The 19407-nt window shown below is 48.1% G+C and overlaps 2 protein-coding genes across 2 annotated transcripts; both read right to left on the bottom strand.

The window, feature by feature from the left end:
* Positions 1 to 578: 578 nt before the first annotated feature.
* On the bottom strand, positions 579 to 2901 carry Mfsd5 (major facilitator superfamily domain containing 5). Its single transcript, XM_048363505.1, has 2 exons — positions 2748 to 2901; positions 579 to 2164 (listed from the first exon to the last, which is right to left on the bottom strand). Exon 2 carries the CDS (start codon positions 2144 to 2146, stop codon positions 794 to 796), a length of 1353 nt encoding a protein of 450 aa, XP_048219462.1. The 5' UTR covers positions 2147 to 2164; positions 2748 to 2901; the 3' UTR covers positions 579 to 793.
* Positions 2902 to 11316: 8415 nt separating this feature from the next.
* LOC125364083 (sperm mitochondrial-associated cysteine-rich protein) lies at positions 11317 to 11837 on the bottom strand. Its single transcript, XM_048363516.1, has one exon. The coding sequence runs from the start codon at positions 11835 to 11837 to the stop codon at positions 11322 to 11324; it is 516 nt and encodes a 171-aa protein (XP_048219473.1). The 3' UTR covers positions 11317 to 11321.
* Between the last annotated feature and the right edge of the window lie 7570 nt (positions 11838 to 19407).

Here is a 19407-nt window from a genome sequence, read left to right on the forward strand (position 1 = left end):
GGGTTTGAACTCAGCTTGGGCACTATCCCTGAGTTCTTTTTGCTCAAGGCTAGTCCTCTATCACTTTGAGCCACAACTCCACTTCATTTTCTGGTGGTTAATTGGAAATAAGTCTCATGGACTTTCCTGCCTAGGCTGGCTTGAACCTTGATGCTGTGATCTCAGATCTCAGCCTCCTGAATAGCTAGAAGTCAGGTATGAGCCACCAGCACCTGGCTCTGTGAGACTCTTATCTCCAACTAACTATCAAAAAAGCTAGAAGTGGAGCTGTAGCTCAAGTGGTAGAGTGTTACCCTTGGGCAAAAAAGCTCAGAGGCAGTGCCCACGTCCTGAGTTCAAGCCCCAGGACCAGCCCCAAAACAAAAAATGGGATGTGGAAGACCGAGGAACTCAAGCCCTTTCCACCCAGTTCTGCTGAAGGGAAGTGCTCAGCTCTGAGTTTGATCTGGGGACAGACTTGGAAAACTACTACAATCTTCCACTGGTATTTCTACCTCTGTCTCAAGATCTCCAGCTGCTCATTAATCAGAAACGACGGAGGTGAGAACAGGTGAGGATGAGGAAACTGAATCAATGGACCACTGAAAATGTTTATTTGTAAATGGCAAAGGGACAGAGGGTAACATGGAGTCAATTTTTGGCACCGTCCTTTGAGTCCATCACCCCATGTCCATACCAACACAAAGCAGGAGGGGCAGCAGAGCAGGGTCACGAAATGAGCCACAGACTTCTGTACAACCCTGGGGAGGTGGGATTCAAGAGTCCATCCCAGACCCCTTGTCCTAGAATGGGGTTAAAGCTCCAAGGCATAGGGTTCCCCAGTCGAGGAGGACACTCGCAACTCGGCATCATGCCTTACCACAGTGAAGAGTCCCACCACCGCCAGCAGAGCCATCACCATGACGGCAGAGCAGATGCTGAACATGTTCCGAGTGCCTGTTTTCCGGTCACTGTCATGGAGGACAAGGAGCCCTAAGCAGGCCAGTAAATGCAGTGGCACCCGGAACCAGTTGAGGACACCAGCTTGCTCCGTCTCAGGGATCACTTTTCTCCGCAGGAAGCTCATACTGGGAAAGTATAGCCCACAGGCTAACTCGATAAGTAGAAAGGCGATGAAGGACTCCACTGGACTCTCCTGGCCTGGGCTAGTGGAGAAAGTCAACATGAAGAGAGAGAAGACGACAATGAGGACAGCAAGGGAGAGCAGGTGCATGGGCTGAAGGTGGTACCTCTTGGAGGTAGCAATTCGGTAGAGGGAAGACCCCAACAGGCTAGCTGCCATGAAGCTGGAGAAGACAATGCCCAAGGGGGCCCCATGGGGGTCCAGCACAGGTGTCCACAGGAAGACAAAAATGAAGATGACACTCTCAAACAGAGCTTGTATGGTGCCCAGCAGTAGCACCCGACGGTCAGAGAGGAGGCAGCGCAGGCCGCCGGCACACGTCCTTGAGAAGGCACGCTGCCGGTCATAGTTCTCTCCCCAGTTTCGGAGGGCAAAGGTCCCAGCCAGAGCCAGGAGGGGGATTGCAGCCACAAAGGGTGCTACAGGCCCCAGCCCCATCCAGCTAGCCACAGCTTCGGCTGCCACACCTGCCACAACAGCCAGCACATGGTTCCAAAAGGCTGCTCGGGCAAATGTAGCTGGGATCCACTCAGCAGGGAAGTCATGCCGGTCCACGTGCTCATGGATGTACCAGGCTTCAAAAGCCGAGAAGAGGAGGGCAGTGGACAGCCCACCAAGTGCTCGGCCCACTAGCAATACAAAGTAGTCCTGAGAGAGTTTGGTTAAGCAGCAAAGAGAGTAAGTGAGTGAGAAGAGGACACAAGATTTCTTGCGACCTAGCCAATCCACAAGGGAGGAGGCCACTAGGCCAAAGAGGACTGTGGAAGCCAGGCCACACACATAGAGGATGGCAATTTGACCCTCCAAAAAATGGTAATGTTGATAAAGTTTGTAGAGGTAGGGGGCCTGGAGCCAGTCAGCTGCCAGGGCCAAGAAGTAGACCTGATAGAAATCCAGTTGAAACTGAAGGAAGGAAGGATTGCTGCAGGCCCTTCCAGCGGGCTTAGCCCGGCATCTTGACAGCTCCAACCCCAGGCAGGAGGCTAGGAGGCCCACAAAAGACAGGTAGGCAGTCACCAGCATGGTGGGCCCCCGGACGACCTGGGGAGAGAGGGGGAAGTCGGAATTACATCCATGGTCCAGGTAGCACAGCCAAGGGGCCTGGGTGTCCAAGCAGAAGGTAGTTCCACCCAACTCCCCCTGCCAACTCCACTCTCCCAGAGCTCAGACTGGAGGGACCAGTTGGGTAGGTGGGGAGGAGTGGCCCCGCCAGAGCTGCCTCTCTCAGGACACTGTGGGGCAGGGTGGGGTAGCAGGCCAGGGGAGAGGCCTGAACATGTGCCCTACCCTTGCCTGGCATCGCCAAAGAGGGTGTCCCTTCAGTAATCCCGGTCCCGCAAGTTCTAAAGGGGCTGCTTCCCTCCTTCACAGCAGCTTCTGCAAGCCGCGTTCCATCCTGGCTGAGGAGCCCATTTTTTCCCTCAGCGTCTCGACATCTGTCCCGGGCATCCCTCTTACTCGCCCGCCCGCCCGCGCGGGCCTTTCCCATTGCTTCTGTCTCGCGCGGGTGTCTCGGATCCCCCGCCTCCCCCCACGCGCCCAGTCACGGTCACCGACTCGGCGCCCCCTAGGCCCGGTCACGCACCACCACACCCGCTCGAGCCTACCCTGACTCTGCTCTCACCTGCTGCCCCGGGCTGCGGGGACGTTCCCGACAGGTCCGGCTCCAGGCCGCCGGGCAGCCCTACCCGCTCTGGCTCCCGCAGCTCTCGGGTTCCAGCAGCGTGCCCGCCCCTCGCAGCCTGCTTCCGGGAGCCGGACTGGCATCTGGCGGCCGCCATGATGAGCCCATCACGTGATGGGGGTGCGGCCGTGAGGGCCCGCCCATTCACCTTCCTAGCCACGCCCATCACGGACGCGCTGGGCAGCTATTGGGTGGGGAAGCCGGTGACGCGAGTTTACGGTGCTTGCTGTTCCTGGTTCAGCTCGCGCCTGCTGCAGGTCCGGCGACTGTCCACGCTGCTAATCCGAAATGAAGGCGGGTTTCGCTCTTTTCCTCCGTCCCATGCCTAGAAAAGATGTCTGCTGTTCCTCTGAGCCTGGGTCTGCAACTTCCTGATGAACTCCCGCTTCCCTAAGCCGAGCTGCCTCTCCTAGTTGTCCTCTGTGCCGGTGGTGACCTCCCTGCCATCGGTACGGTCCAGACACCTGAGGGAGGCCATATGGTGTAAAGAACTTGGACTGTGATTGCACCAGTTCTCAGCCTCCTGTATCGTACCGTCAACTTACCAGCGGTGTGGCTTTTGGGTAGCCACATAACTTTTAGGCGTCCCTGTCTCTTTGTGTGAAGTCATAGGAGAACAAGGCCCAGTCCTGTAAACTGAACTCCCATCTTCTGCAACCATCAACTGGCCTACCTTGGAAATGTTATTTAACCTCCCTCTGGTCTCAATATTTTATGTCTTGGAGACTGCAGTGGCTTCTCACTCAGGGTAAAAGCCAGAATTTGTATAGTGCCCCATAAGTGCCTCTATCCTATTTCTCTGATCTCTTCTACTACCCTTCTTTCAGGTTCTTCTCTAAGATATCCACATGGCTTCTTCCCTGACCTCTCCATTCAAATGTTATCTCATCTGAGAAGCCTTCCTCTGCCATCCTGCTCAAAACAACCACCAGCAGGCACCAGTGGTCATGCCTGTAATCCTAGCTACTCAGGAAACCTTGATCTGAGGAATGCAGTTTGAATCCAGGCAGGAATGTACATGAGACTTATCTCCAGTTAATCACCAAATAATTGAAAATAGAGCTGTGGCTCAAGTGGTAGAGCACTATCTTTGAGCAAAAAGCTAAGGGATAGTGCTCAAGCCCTGAACTCAAGGCTTAGGACAGGCACACACACACACATACAAACGGGGTGGGGGGGTAGGGGGCTGGGAATGTGGCTTAGTGGTAGAGTGCTTGCCTAGCATGCATGAAGCCCTGGGTTCAATTCCTCAGGACCACATAAACACAAAAAGCCAGAAGTGGCACTGTGTCTCAAATGGTAGAGTGCTAGCCTTGAGTAAAAGAAGCTCAGGGACAGTGCTCAGGCCCTGAGTTCAAGCCCCTGGACTGGCAAAAAAAAAAAAAAACCAACAAAAACTGTAACCCCTCTGTACATCATCTTTCAATTAAAAAAAATTTTTTTTGGTCTGCTGAACTCAGGGCCTGGGTGCTGTCCCTGAGCCCCTCTGTGCTCAAGGCTAGCGGTCTACCAATTGAGCCACAGCACCACTTCTGGTTTTTGAGTGGTTAATTGGAGATAGAGTCTCACTGGGACTTTTCAGCCCAGGTTGGCTTTGAACTGTGATCCTCAGATCTCAGGTTCCTGAGTAGTAGCTAGGATTACAGGTATGAGCCAATGGTTCCCGGTTCAATTTTTTTTTTAAGTACATATATACACATGACTACTTCCATCACAATGATCTAGCTTCTTATCTTCCAACCCTTTCTTCATGACAACACTCTCTAGCGCAGTATACATTTTACTTGTTATCTCCTCTTTCTATAGACTTTTATCTGTTTTTCATCTATTATCCTAATACTTAAAATTATTGGTATGTAATAATCACTGTATAGTCTGAATAAAGTTAATGAACTAACTCACACAAATAACTAGAAAGTATTGTAGTCCACTGTGTGTGTGTGTGTGTGTATGTGTGTCTGTGTGTGTAGACAGTGGCTGTAATCTTAGCTACTCAGGAGGCTGGTATCTAAGGATTACCATTCAAAGCCAGCCCTAGCAGACAAATCCTCAAGGCTCTTATCCCTAATTAACAGACAAAAATCCAAAACTGGAGTCATGGTACAAGTGCCACCTATAAGCAAAAAAATAAGGCTGGGAGTGTAGCTCAGTGGCAGAGTGCTTGCCTAGCATGTATACAGCCCTGGATTTGACCAACAGCTCTGTAAAGAAAAGTCGTAGGCCAACTTCTATAGATGACATATTTCATTTAACTGCCATAACAATTTAAGAGGTAGATACTATTATTATTTCTCTAAAGTTGGAGAGGTTGGATTATAAAACCAAGAGTCCCAGGGGAAGAGGTAGAACATGATTACATAGTTTCTTTGAATTAAATGAGAATTAAATTAAGAATTGATTAGATTAGGGCGGGGGGTATGGCCTAGTGGCAAGAGAGCTTGCCTCGTATACATGAGGCCCTGGGTTCGATTCCCCAGCACCACATATACAGAAAATGGCCAGAAGTGGCACTGTGGCTCAAGTGGCAGAGTGCTAGCCTTGAGCAAAAGGAAGCCAGGGACAGTGCTCAGGCCCTGAGTCCAAGGCCCAGGACTGGCCAAAAAAAAAAAAAAAAAAGAATTGATTAGATTAAACCAGTGGCTCATACCTGTAATCCTAGCTACTCAGGAGGCTGAGATCAGAGGATCCCTGGTTTTCAGCCAACCTAGGCAGACAAATCCAAGAGACTAGCTCCAACTAACCAGCAAAAGGCTGGAAGTAGAGTTGTGGCTCAAGTGGTAGAGTACTAGGCCTTTAGGGGGAAAAGCTAAGCAGGAGAGCCTGAGTTCATGCCCCAGTACCAGCATGCACATGCACATGTGTGTGTGCTTACACACACACACATACATACATACACACCCCAAAAAAGAGAAATTAATGAGATTAAATTAAAAATCACATTTCCTAGCGATCCTTGCAAATGTTAGTTTTATTTATACCAAGTTTTGAGAATGAAATGAGTTTTTGTTTTTTTTTTGCCAGTCCTGGGCCTTGGACTCAGGGCTTCAGTACTGTCCCTGGCTTCTTTTTGCTCAAGGCTAGCACTCTGCCACTTGAGCCACAGCGCCACTTCTGGCCATTTTCTGTATATGTAGTGCTGGGGAATCGAACCCAGGGCTTCATATATACGAGACACTCTTGCCACTAGGCCATATTCCCAGCCCCTTATACCAAGTTTGGGAGAATAGAGGGAACCATCATATTTTGTCATAAGACTCTGTCTTAAAACAAACAAATAACCAGATACCAAGATTTCTCCAGGTCTCTGAGAAGAGACTTTCTTTTTTTGCCAGTCCTGGGGCTTGAACTCAGGGCCTGAGCACTGTCCCTGGCTTCTTTTTGCTCAAGGCTAGCACTCAGCCAACTTGAGCCACTGTGCCACTTCTGGCCATATATATATATATATATATGTATATGTATATGTATATGTATATATATATATATCTGAGGAATCGAACCTAGGGCTTCATGTATATGAGGCGAGCATTCTTGCCACTAGGCCATATTCCCAACCCTCTCCAGGTCTCTGAGTTAATGAGGGCATAGGGAACCCAGGAACCACTTATCCTATTTCTTCAATCTCTTGAACTCTAACATTGAGTCTCTAAGTTCTTTTAAAAAAAAATAATTGCTTATTTATTGTCATAGTGATGTACAGAGGTGTTACAGTTTCATACGTTAGTCTCTAAATGGTCTAATCTTTGGGGATGGAGGTTATCTTGGATGAAGGCAATGGGTACAATGAGATGTCCTTACATTCCTTGCCTTGTATTTCATATGACAGACCAGTTTTCTAACATTGTTGCATAGCATTTTGTTCTGAAGCATCTGGTAGAGACTCTAAGTTAGATTTCACTATTTGGGATTACCTTGTTTATTGTGGGACCTGTACATGTATACTCTCAGAGCTGTGATGACAACTGAGAAAGGTCCTAATGGGAATCAAGCATTGGTGGCTCACACCTGTAATCTTAACTACTCAGGAAGCTGAGATCTGAGGATCATAGTTTAAAACTAGCCCAGGCAGAAAAATCTGTTTTGTTTTGTTTTTTTTTGGCCAGTCCTGGGGCTTGGACTCAGGGCCTGAGCACTGTCCCTGGCTTCTTCCCGCTCAAGGCTAGCACTCTGCCACTTGAGCCACAGTGCCGCTTCTGGCCGTTTTCTGTATATGTGGTGCTGGGGAATCGAACCTAGGGCCTCGTGTATCCGAGGCAGGCACTCTTGCCGCTAGGCTATATCCCCAGTCCCCCAGGCAGAAAAATCTGGAAGTGTGGCTTAGAGGAGTGGTTCAGGTGGTAGAGCACTAGCCTTGAGCAAAAATAAATAAAAAGCACATGGATGGCACCCAGGCTCTGAGTTCAAACACAAGAGACAGACAACAGGATAGAGAGAGAGAGAGAGAGAGAGAGAGAGAGAGAGAGAGAGAGAGAGAGAGAGAGAGAGAGAGAGAGAGAGAGAGGTGAATACAAGCTATATCGAAAGCTATATTATATCTAGGGCTTGTTCTTGGTGGACGGTAATCATGTTTGGGATCTATGCATGAAAAGCCATGGAAGAAGAAGTCCTTGTTTTCAGAGCTGATGAGGGAGATGATATGGGAATTACTAGACATCATGCTTACCAGAGAAGCTGCATTGAAAACTTGATGATGAAAATATTCAAGTAGGGCTGGGAATGTGGTGGTAGAGTGCTTTCCTAGCATGCATGAAGCCCCAGTTTGATTCCTCAGTATCACATAAACAGAAAAGGCTGGAAGTGGTGCTGTGGCTCTAGTGGTAAAGGGCTAGCCTTGAGCAAAAGAAGCTCAGGGACAGTGCCCAGGCCCTGGTTCAAGCTCCAGGACTGGCAGAAAAAAAATATTCAAGTATACAGAAAATAGAGTACATAATTCTAATGAACATATACTTCATCCAACAATTTTGAATTTTGTTGCATTTGTTCCTTCTAGTTTCCTTCTGTCATTTTTCTTCACTGAAATATTAAAAATTAAACAGACCATTTTACCTCACATTTCAACATATATCTTTGGGAACTGAAGATCTCTTACATAACCTCAGGACTATGTTTGCATCTAACAAAATTAGCACTGATTTCTTGACATCATAAATATCCAGGTCACAATTAAATGCCCTCAGCTTCTGAAAATGTGTTTTTATATCCTCCAAAAATCCTCTATGAACCACAAGAGGCCCACATGTTCACAGAGTGGTTGACTTTTTTTGTTTGTTTGTTTTTTCCCCTAGTGCTGGGAATCAAACCCCAGGCATTACTCATAAGAGGCAAGTGCTGGAGCACTGACGTGTACTTCCAGTCCTGGGTTCTGTTGTCTTTTAAAGCTCCTTCTCACTCCCCACCCCCAGCAGGAAATAATACCCCCAGTTGAGGAAATTGGGTCAGATTCTCTTTAAAATGTTCTACCTTTTGTACCTGTCTGCTTACTTTCCTCCTTGTGCTAGTTAATATGTTCTTCTATCTTGTGCATTTACCCTTAAAAAGAAGTTGGTACTGGAAGTTTGATTAGGTTCATGTACAGTTTTTGTTGTTGTTTCTTTTTCTTATATTTCTCTCTCTCTGTCTCTCTGTCTCTCTGTCTCTGTCTCTGTCTCTCTGTTTCTGTCTCTGTCTCTCTCTCTCTCTCTCTCTGAGTGCACCAATACCAGAGCTTGACCTCTTGACTCAAGGATGGTGCTCTACCACTTGAGCCACATATCCACTTACAGCTTTGTGCCAGTTAGTTGGAAATGAGAGTTTCTTCCTGCCCAGCCTATCTTGGAACTGTGATCCTCAGATCTCAGCCTCCTGACTAGTTAGGATTACAGGTGTGAGTCACGGGAACCTGGCTGGCTGTTTCTCTGTTTGACAAGAATCCTTCCCGACAATGCTTAGCGCTTGAGACGGATCACAGAAGGCTTACCACCTGGTTGTGTCACTTTTTAGTAAGGTTAAGATTCATCACTGGTCTCTCAGATGATGCCATCTTGATTCCTCCATTTTAAAGCTCTCTGTCAATCATTACAAACGTCCCCATGGATTTGCTGGGTATGATGGTATATGCCTAGAATTCCAGTACTCAGGAGTCTGAGTCAGGAAGACTGGAAAATTCCTGACCAGCTTAAGCTACAATGCAAGGTCCTGTTTCAAAGAGAAAATGAAAGGGGAAAAAAAAGAAATATGATGCATGTACAATAATAAATCATGTCTTCTGCTGTCTCAGGAAAAAAGGAAAGAAAGGAACTAAAAAAAAAAAATGACCCAGGGCTAGGAATATGGCTTAGTGGAAAGAGTGCTTGCCTCGTATACATGAAGCCCAGGGTTCAATTCCCCAGCACCACATATATAGAAAATGGCCAGAAGTGGCGCTGTGACAGAGTGCTAGCCTTGAGCAAAAAGAAGCCAGGGACAGTGCTCAGGCCCTGAGTACAAGGCCCAGGACTGGCAAAAAAAATTACCCAGAAGTAGAATAGTACAGAAGAGAGATCAATTGAAAGACCAAGGAAGAAAACAGACATGAAGATGAAAACAGGGATTGAGGTCCTAAAACTGAAACTTAAAAAAAAAAAAGAAGTATTTTCCAGGTGTGGATGGCTCACACCTGTAATTCTAGCTACTCAGGAGGCTGAGATCTGAGGATCACAGTTCAAAGCCAGGTCTGACAGGAAAGTCCATGAGACTCTTAAATCTATAGGCCAAGGAAAGTGCTATGTGCATGTGGCCAAGGAGTGCTTGTGCATATTAAAGCATGAGGTTCAATGAGCTAAATACAAAAGCCAAGAGGTGTGTGTTTTACAAAACTATCCTGTCTTTTTTTTTTTTTTTGCCAGTCCTGGGTCTTGAACTCAAGGCCTGAGCACTGTTCCTGGCTGCTTTTTTGCTCAAGGCTAGCACTCTACCACTTGAGCCACAGCGCCACTTCTAGCTTTTTTCTATATATGTGGTGCTGAGGAATCGAACTCAGGGCTTTGGGGCTGGGAATACGGCCTAGTGGCAAGAGTGCTTGCCTTCTATACATGAAACCCTGGGTTAGATTCCTCAGCACCACACACACACACACACACACACACACACACACACACACACACACACACACACACACACACACAAAGAAACAGGAGTGTAAAGAACTTGAGAATGATGCAGGGACCTTGGGAACACAGATTAGGAGCTAGTTCCAGGTAAGTAGGTGAGTCTCTCACTTCCAGCTTTCTTTCTTTTCTTTCTTTCTTTTTTTTTTTTTTTTTTTTTTTGCCAGTCCTGGGGCTTGAACTCAGGGCCTGAGCACACACTGTCCCTGGCTTCTTTTTTTGCTCAAGGCTAGCACTCTGCAAACTTGAGCCACAGCGCCACTTCTGGCCTTTTCTCTATATGTGGTACAGAGGAATCGAACCTAGGGCTTCATGTATACGTGGCAAGCACTCTTGCCACTAGGCCATATTCCCAGGCCCACTTCCAGCTTTCTTGATGACTTCTCTCATCTCCTAACTCCACCCTGGGGATAGGGGACTTACAACTATCTATGTGTGAGTGAGGTCACCAGGAGCCTGAGTGGAAGGTCCCCAGAATCTGTCATCCCTAGGCCAGATGAACATGGCTGTCACGGGCAGGATTACTGCTGTAGGATTGAGGGCATGAGGCTGACTGAGCTTTCAGAGACTTGAAAGATAAAAGGTCTAGGCTGGGGTCCTGGCTAGAAGCAGAAGAACCTCAGAAGAGGGCCATGATGTCTCAGGAGAGGCGGGAGCTAGAAGCCTTGTGCTCTACCCCCTCTTCTTCTTTTTTTTTTTTTTTGGCCAGTCCTGGGGCCTTGGACTCAGGGCCTGAGCACTGTCCCTGGCTTCTTCTTGCTCAAGGCTAGCACTCTGCCACTTGAGCCACAGCGCCACTTCTGGCCATTTTCTGTGTATGTGGTGCTGGGGAATCGAACCCAGGGCCTCATGTATACGAGGCAAGCTCTCTGGCCACTAGGCCATATCCCCAGCCCTCTACCCCCTCTTCTGATCTAAGGGCTCCAGACCTCTGCTGCGTGCTGCCGGACTCAAGATGAGACTGGCTATGGATGGATGACCACAGGGCTGACACAGCCTCCGGACAGTCTTCCATCTCCTCTAGAAGAAAAAGCTTCCCTACATGAAGCACAAAGAGGTCAAAGAGGGTCTCCCCTGGAGACTGAGTACAGGGGGAGAAACAATGTACTCACCCTTAGAGGTTGCAAAGGAGGCTCCGAGAGCATTTTCCCATCCAGAAGATCCAGAAGAGGAGCTTCTAGAACCAGCAGATTAGCTCCAGAAAGTAACTTCCAAGCAATCACCCACTGGTCTGTCCCAGGATTGAGGAAGGGCTCTGTGTAGCCTGCTGCCCCATCCTGCCTGGGTGGAGGTCCAGCTAACTCCCTCCCGACTGGTTCAGAGCTACCACCTGGAGACGCAGCTCCACAAGTGTTCGGTGAGGCTGAACAATCTCTCAAGGGCAGCAGCCTGCCTAGATGATCAGACAGCGCCCCTGAGAAGCTCGCTGTCCCCTAAAGCAGAAGCCGCAACAGCCCAGGGGACCTGGAGCCCTCCAAGTGGTCCCCCGGCCACAACTGCAGATGTCACAGCAGCCCAAGCGAGAGTTCCCGCAGGCAGTGCGGCCCTGGGAACAAGGGTAAATAGGGCAAGGGGAAGGGTGGCAGTAGGTCAGGGGTGGCTGGGAGCATGGGACGCAAGAGGTATGGGGACAAGTCAAAGGAGGACAGGCGGGGCAGGGAGGGCAAGAACAGGTACAGGGTGGGCCAGGAAGGCTGGGACAATATGGACAGGTGGCTGTAGGAGTGGGACAGGCAGTGCAGGAGCATGTGGGAGGGGGACAGCCAGGGAAGGGGCAGGGGCAGGCTGAGGGAGGACAGGGAAGGCAAGGAGAAGCAGCCTGCGGTCCTCGCCCTGAGGGTGCAGCCGACTCTTGGTGGGTAGCCTTCTTGTGTCGAGGCCCCAAGCGTAGGCCCAGAGAGAAGTCCATTGGACTGCAGGGACAGGCAGGCTGGGGGCTGGGTGGATGAGAGGGGGGGAAGGGGGAGGTGTGGACTGTGGGGACAGGATTAAACCCAAGACATGCTGAGCCTTGTTGATCCTGTGGGGAGCTCAGCCCTCCCCTTCCAGCCCTCCCCTTCCAGTCTGGTGACAATCTCCTGCTATCCTCCTCTCCACTGACTCCCCTCCACCTGTACCAGGGTAGCACAAGTTCCTCAAACCAGGCATGCATTTTCATGCCCCCAGTCCCTTGGACACACCATTCCCTCTGCTTGGAATGCCTTTTCTGTGTTCTCCACCTGGCCCGGTACCTACCATCATCTCTAAGTCTTTCCTTTTATTCAGTCAAGAGGCATTTCTTGTGGTTGGAGGCCCTGATGCCTGTCTAAGTGTCTCCAACCCTGGTGGACAGAATTATGGCTTCAGATCCTCACACAGCTTCTCAAAGGGGCTCGGGGAGCAGCCGTAAAAGCACTCTGAAAGACTGAGTCAGAGATGTTGTTGGGAGCTGGCAGGAGACTTAGCCTGGGCACTGGGAGTTTCTGGAGAGAGCAAGGCCCAGGTGTGGGTGTTGGGGTGCCTAGATGTCTCTGGGAAACTGACAGCTGGCCTGGACAACTATTATTTGCAGGTCTATTAGAGGTCAGGCACTGGCCATGCTAGTGAAGAAGCTGGCCTAGTCTCTTCTCTTATGGGGCTCTCATAAAAGTGAGGGGCGGGGTGGGGTGGGGAACAAAAACCAAACAGGTAAACAAATTAGCTTGTTTCAGAGCCTGGGAATGGCTGTCCTCCTTATCACAAGGTGATGTGAGACAAAGTGACTCAGAGGTGAATCGTGCAGAGGGACAGCTACATAGTTCAATGGTTAGGTAGGATAGCTCTTGAGGAGTTTGGGGGAGAAGTGGCCAGTCAAGCCCTAGAAGAGGACAGAGAGTTGCCCAAGGTGGAATGGAACCTGAATGACTGTGTTTTGGAGAAAAGTGAAGCTGAAAAAGAACGAGGGGCCCTGGGTTTGATTCCTAGCATCCTACAGTAGAAGAAAGGGAAGGGAAAGGAAGGAAAGTGGAGGGTGAAAGGGAGGAGAGAAGAGAGGAGTGAAGGGCAGAGGAGGGGAGGGAAAAGAAGAAGCACTGGGAAGAGAATAAGGGAAGAACAGGAAAAAGAAAGGAAGAAAAGAGAAGGGAAAAAAGGATAAGGAATGCTGAAAGTTGTCACCTTGAATTCAGTAGTCAGAGAAGAGTCTTAAGGAAATGAGAGATCAAGCCACGGAAATATGGAAGAATGTTCCTGAGAAGAGGGGATATTCGTATTAGCACAGACCAAAGTGTAAGCTAGGGTTCCCATCATACAGGACTTAGTGAGCCAAGATAGGAACTTGCACCTTATTCCAAGTAAAAATGAAAAGCTTTTGACTCTCATAATACTAGGAATTAGGAGGGCCTTCCTGTCTTATGCCTTCCCCTGGCAACAATGTTCTACTACCTATGTGATTAGTACAAATATTTTGGAAAATAAATGGGCATTATCTGATCAAATTGAGCTTGAATATACAGTTTGACTCTTAGTTCTATATATTCCACAAAAACTCCATGTGGGTGCTGGTGGCATGTCTGCAACCCTAGGTACTCAAGAGGCTGAGCTCTTGGGATATCTTGAAAGCCAGCTCAAGAAGGAAAGTCTGTGAGACTTTTATCTCCAATTAGGCAGCACAATGCCAGAAGTGGAGTTGTGGTGCAAGTGGAAGAAATGCTTGCCTTGAGGACCTCAAACCCTGGGCCCTGAGTTCAAGCCCCAGTACCAGAACTCAAAAAAATATTTATGGCCACATCATTTATGTTATGTTTGGTGTGTGTGTGTGTGACAGATAGAGACAGACACAGAGAAAGACAGAGAGACTGAGAGACAGAGAGAAAGACAGAGGGAAGGAGGGAGGGAGGAAGAGAGGGAAGGAGAGAGAAAGAGAGATGCTAGGAATCAAGGTCTTGTGCATGCTAGGCAGGCACTTTACCACTGAGCTACACTACAGTTCACCTCCTTATTTATGACAACTGGAACTTAAAACAATTTAGAATTCTGATAGTAGAGTAAATAAACGAATTGTAGTATGTTCCAGTAAAAATGAATATAATGCAACTATAAAAACATACTTCTGTGTAACAACTTTGATATACCTTACAAGCCAGAAGTTCAGAAAAATAAGCGGGCACACACAAAAAAGTCACAGTATCACTCTATCTATGTAAACCTCAAAAACAGGCAAAATTGAGCCAGGCATGCTGGTGCATGCTGTTAATTCCAGCAGTGGTGATGAGGAAGCTTGTGGCAATCCCAGTGCTTGGGAGACTGAGGCAGGAGGATCACAAGTTCCTGAGCGACAGAGTCAAAGCTTATCTCAAAATAAAAACACAAACAAAAATTACCAAAATCAAGTGGGACCAGTGGCTCTTACCTCGAACCGTAGCTACTCAAGAGGCTGACATCGGAGGATCTTGGTTAGGAGCCAGCCCAGGCAAGGGAGTCTATGAAACTCTTATCTCCAATTAACCACTAAAAAGCTGGAAATAGAGGTGTGGACCAGGTAGTAGAACACCAACATTGAGCAGAAAAAGCTAAGGGACAGTATCCAGGCCCCAAATTATAGCCCAAAATGGGCACACAAAAAATAAAAAAGAGCCAGGTGCTAATGAACTCATACCCAGCTATTCAGAAGACTGAGGTTTGGAGATTAAGTTTCCAAACCAGCTCAAGTAGAAAAGTCCAGGAGATTCTTACCTCCAAGTAACCAGCCATAAACCCATCAGGGGGTATGGCTCAAGTGGAAGAATACCAGGCATAATCAAGCTGAGCAAGAACACAAGACCCTGAGTTCAAGTCCAGATACCAGTGGTCCCCTCAACAAAACAAAGAAGGGGCTGGGAATGTGGCTTAGTAGTAGAATGCTTGCCTAGCATGCATGAGGCCCTGGGTTCAATTCTTCTGTACCACATACACAAAAGGATGTCATTAAATAAAAATATTAAAAAACAAATAAACAAAAACAAGCAAAAGGCCACATTGTAAAATGGAGTTGTTTAAGGACTCACAAATAGGAGCTAGAACTGTATCTTCATTTTCAATTATTACAAAAGTCAGGATGATGGTGAGAAGGGTGGAAGGGACAAGTGGGAAACTTCTGGAGTGCAGAAAATTCTTCACTTTAAAAAATAGCATTGTGACATTTCCATATATGTATACAATCTCAGTCTCACCCTTTTATCAGTCTCCTTTATCTTCCCTCCACTTCTTCTTAAAATAATGTAACTGGTTTCATTATTTTCATACTTGAATATAAAGTTCTTTAATTATATTCACCCTCATTCCCTCTTGTTCTTCCTGCTGATACCAGATTTTACTATCCAGTCATTTATTTTTCTGGTAGTGGAGCTTGAATTAAGGGCTTCTCACTCTTGCTCTTGATTTTTTGTTTTTTGTTCTGTTTTGTTTTGATTAAGAATGGCATGTTAGGGGCTGGGAATGTGGCTTAGTGGTGGAGTGCTTGCCTAGCATACATGAAGCCCTGAGTTCGATTCCTCAGCATCACATAAACAGAAAAGGCCAGAAATGGCTCTGTGGCTCAAGTGGTAAAGTGGTAGCCTTGAGCAAAAGAAGCTCAGGGACAGTGCTCAGGCCCTGAGTTTAAGCCCCAGGACTGGCAAAAAAAACAATAACAACAACAAAAACTGTAACCCCCTTGGGCTGGGAACATGGCCTAGTGGTAGAGTGCTTGCCTTGCATGCACAAAGCCCTGGGTTCGATTCCTCAGTATCACATACACAGAAAAAGCCAGAAGTGGCACTGTGGCTCAAGGGGTAGAGTGCTAGCCTTGAGCAAAAAGAAGCCAGGGACAGTGCTCAGACCCTGAGTTTAAGGCTCAGGACTGGCAAAACAACAACAACAACAAAAAAAAACAATCAAAAACTGCAACCCAGGGGGCTGGGGATATGGCCTAGTGGCAAGAGTGCCTGCCTCATATACATGAGGCCCTGGGTTCGATTCCCCAGCACCACATATACAGAAAACGGCCAGAAGTGGCGCTGTGGCTCAAGTGGTAGAGTGCTAGCCTTGAGCAAAAAAGGAAGCCAGGGACAGTGCTCAGGCCCTGAGTCCAAGCCCCAGGACTGGCCAAAAAGAAAAAAAACTGTAACCCAGGGCTGGGGATATGGCCTAGTGGCAAGAGTGCTTGCCTTATATACATGAAGCCCTGGGTTCAATTCCCCAGTACCACATATACAGAAAATGGCCGGAGGTGGCGCTGCGGCTCAACTGGCAGAGTGCTAGCCTTGAGCAAAAAGAAGCCAGGGATAGTGCTCAGGCCCTGAGTCCAAGGCCTAGGACTGGCAAAAAAAAAAAAAAAAAAAAAAAAAAAAAAGAATTCTAGAAAAACTGTAACCCTTCTGTATATTCTCTTTCAAAAAAAAGGCGGGGGGTGGGGGAAGGGGAGGCTGGGAAGGTGGCTCTGTGGTAGAGTGGTTGCCTAGCAGGCATGAAGCCCTGGGTTTGATTCCCCAGCACCACATATACAGAAATAAAACAGAAGTGGCTCTGTGGCTCAAATGGTAGAGTGCCAGCCTTGAGCAAAAGAAGCTCAGGGACAGTGCTCAGGCCCTGAGTTCAAACCCCAGGACTGGCAAAAAGAAACAAAGCAAAACAAAAAACTGTTAAAAAAAAATAATGCTCTATGCCACCTTGTTCCAATCATGCTGAACTTTAGCCCTCCCCACTTAGTTCCTATGTTCATCTTCCTCACAGACCTGGAGGACAGTAGCCCTCTCTTTATTTCTGGCACCTGGATGTAGCAGATACTCAATCAATGCGGAATTGGATTAAAACTGAATTTCCTAAGTCTTCAACCCACAGAGATATGTGTGGAGCTTGTTATGAAAAAGAGATCTCAGGATCAACCAAGACCAGGGCTTGAATCTTAAAGGTTCTACCACTTTCTAGCCATGTGATCTGGGGCAAGTGGCTGAACCTCTCTGGTTTGCAGCTCCCTCTTCTAGGAAAGGGGGATTATAACTGTTAGCTCACTCTCTGGATTGTCTTCCTTGTAGATTACATGTCATAATGCAAATGCCTAGTATTAAACTCCTGGAACAAAGCTTCCCTAAAAACCCTTTCCCTTAACCCCAACATCTTTTCTTCAAAAGAATCCATCCAATGAGGTAGCCAGACATCAAAGGGGGCCCCTTGGGGTGGGTCCATGTTCTTGGGGCCTCTTAGCCTGGCACAGAAACCTAGTTTGGCAGAAGACCGGCAGACAGGGAGATCTGACAGAAGATGAGCGGAACCCAAGCAGGTGGTGGGAGTTGGCAGGGCAGGCAGGATGCCTGGGTCCTGGGAGTTTCCATGTAGGGGAAGTCCCGGGTAGAGGGGTGCCAGGCTGCCCTCACCCAATACCATGGCCCCAGGGGATGTGGGCACAGGGAGGAAAGTGGGTCAAAGCAAGGACTAGAACTTAACCCCACTGCCCTCATGACCTCTTTGCCAGCTCTGTCAGAGGGGGCGCTGTCAAGGGAGGTCCCTTCCCTTCTCCATTCCCTTGCTTTATGGAAGGAGGAATCAAGTGCTTGCCTTGCATGCACAAGGGCCTGAGTTCCTTGGTTAGCAATACATTAAAATAATAATAAAAGGAAAACAACAAAGAAAAGAAAGGAGGGGAAACCCTTCGAACTTTGGTCCCTGGACAGAAGGAACTGGGGGCTTCCAGGAGATGGAGGAGAGGAGAAAGAACTCCCTTAAAGCTTGCATGAAGGTTTGGTGCAAAACAGACAGCCTCACCGCCCACACTGGCTGGCAGACACCTGGAGTGCTCACCTCTACACTGTAGCAACTGTGGAGGTAGCCATGCTGCGCTAGCTGCAGGGGTGGGACAGGCCAGGGCTGGATCCGCAGGAGGGAGGAGGGTGCAGACACAAGAAGGCTCCAGCCAGCCAGCAGGAATCTTCACCCGGGCCAATGTAGGGCCCTGTTTTTTTTTTTTTTTTTCCCTTCAGGATAATCTCAGGCCTAAGCCTGTTAATTCCTTTTCTCTCTCTCTGTCTCTGGAGGAGATGAAGGAATGAATGGAATCATTCCAGGGCAGAATCACCAGGTGTACAAGGTCTTGCTTTGACTGTGAGGAGGTAGGTTTTGTAGTTTTTGGTTTTTTGTTTTTTTTTGCCTGTGTGGTCTCTCTCTCTCTCTCTCTCTCTCTCTCTCTCTCTCTCTGTGTATGTGTGTGTGTGTGCACACTGGTATTGGGACTTGAACTCAGGGCCTGGGCATTGCTCTTGAGCTTTTGTGCTCAAGGCTAGCGCTCTACCACTTGAGCCACATCTCTACTTCCAGCTTTTATGCTGACTCATTGGAGATAAGAGTCTCACAGATTTACCTGCCAGGTCTGGCTTTGAACTGCCATCATCAGATCTCAGCCTCTTGAGTAGCTAGGTTTGTAAGTGTGAGGCACCAAGCCATACGGTTTATTCTAGTTAAAGTTTTTTTTTTTTTTTGTTTGTTTTTTTTTGCCAGTCCCAGGCCTTGGACTCAGGGCCTGAGCACTGTCCCTGGCTTCTTTTTGCTCAAGGCTAGCGAGCACTCTGCCACTTGAGCCACAGCGCCACTTGTGGCCGTTTTCTATATATGTGGTGCTGGGGAATTGAACCCAGGGCTTCATGTATACGAGGCAAGTGCTCTTGCCACTAGGCCATATCCCCAGCCCCCAGGTTTGTTTTTTGTTTGTTTGTTTTTCCTGCTAGTCCTGGAGCTTGAATGCAGGGCCTGGACACTGTTCCTGAGCCTCTTTTTGCTCAAGGCTAGCATTCTACCCCTTGAGCCATAATGCCACTTCCAGTCTTTTCTGTTTATGTTGTATTGAGGAATCAAACCCAGGGCTTCATGCACGCTAGGCAAGCACTCTACCACTAGGCCACATTCCCAATCCTTCTAGTTACAGTTTTGAGGACTGTTGGTTAATACCTAACTCTTCCATCAAACGAAGATTGCAAAAGCAAGAACCACACCTAGGGTATTTCCAGGGCTTAGCACAATACTCGGCACATAACGGATATTTAATACAAATCTGCTAAATTAGTGAATGGTATATGCTTAGAAAAGAAATTCTTAGAGATGAATAGGCTAGTCCTAAAATCCAGTTTCAAAAGCTGGGCCTAATCCTATGTGAGAACCTGGGTAGGCAGCGCTGGGGCTGGTGTAGAAACACACAAACTCTCTCATCAGGAGAGCCAACAAGCTGGCAGGCAGAAATGACCTGGTACAAAGTGTGAAACTGGTCAAACACCCAGGGCAGGGCTGGCACAAGCCTTGGCACAAGGCACACAGGATACAGGAGACAGAGAAGGGAGGAGGGACAAAGTGAGGCCACGTGTTGTACAAAACATGTTTTCATCACACTCTCCCTGGGTGCCCTGTCTCTAAGCACAGTGTTTCTGTGCCTTAATGATGTCCTTGGGGGTTGTAACGTAGCTCCCCTTAGCCCCCACAGACATCTGCCAGCCACCTCTGAGCATGCAGGAGACAGCCCC

Source organism: Perognathus longimembris, chromosome 1 (genome assembly GCF_023159225.1).
Source record: "Perognathus longimembris pacificus isolate PPM17 chromosome 1, ASM2315922v1, whole genome shotgun sequence".
NCBI classification, from domain to species: Eukaryota; Metazoa; Chordata; class Mammalia; order Rodentia; family Heteromyidae; genus Perognathus; species Perognathus longimembris.

What these genes read in the sequence shown, in the direction of transcription:
- Mfsd5 (XM_048363505.1), bottom strand. Translation starts at nt 2,146, where the DNA reads ATGCTGGTGACTGCCTACCTGTCTTTTGTGGGCCTCCTAGCCTCCTGC.
- LOC125364083 (XM_048363516.1), bottom strand. Translation starts at nt 11,837, where the DNA reads ATGGACTTCTCTCTGGGCCTACGCTTGGGGCCTCGACACAAGAAGGCT.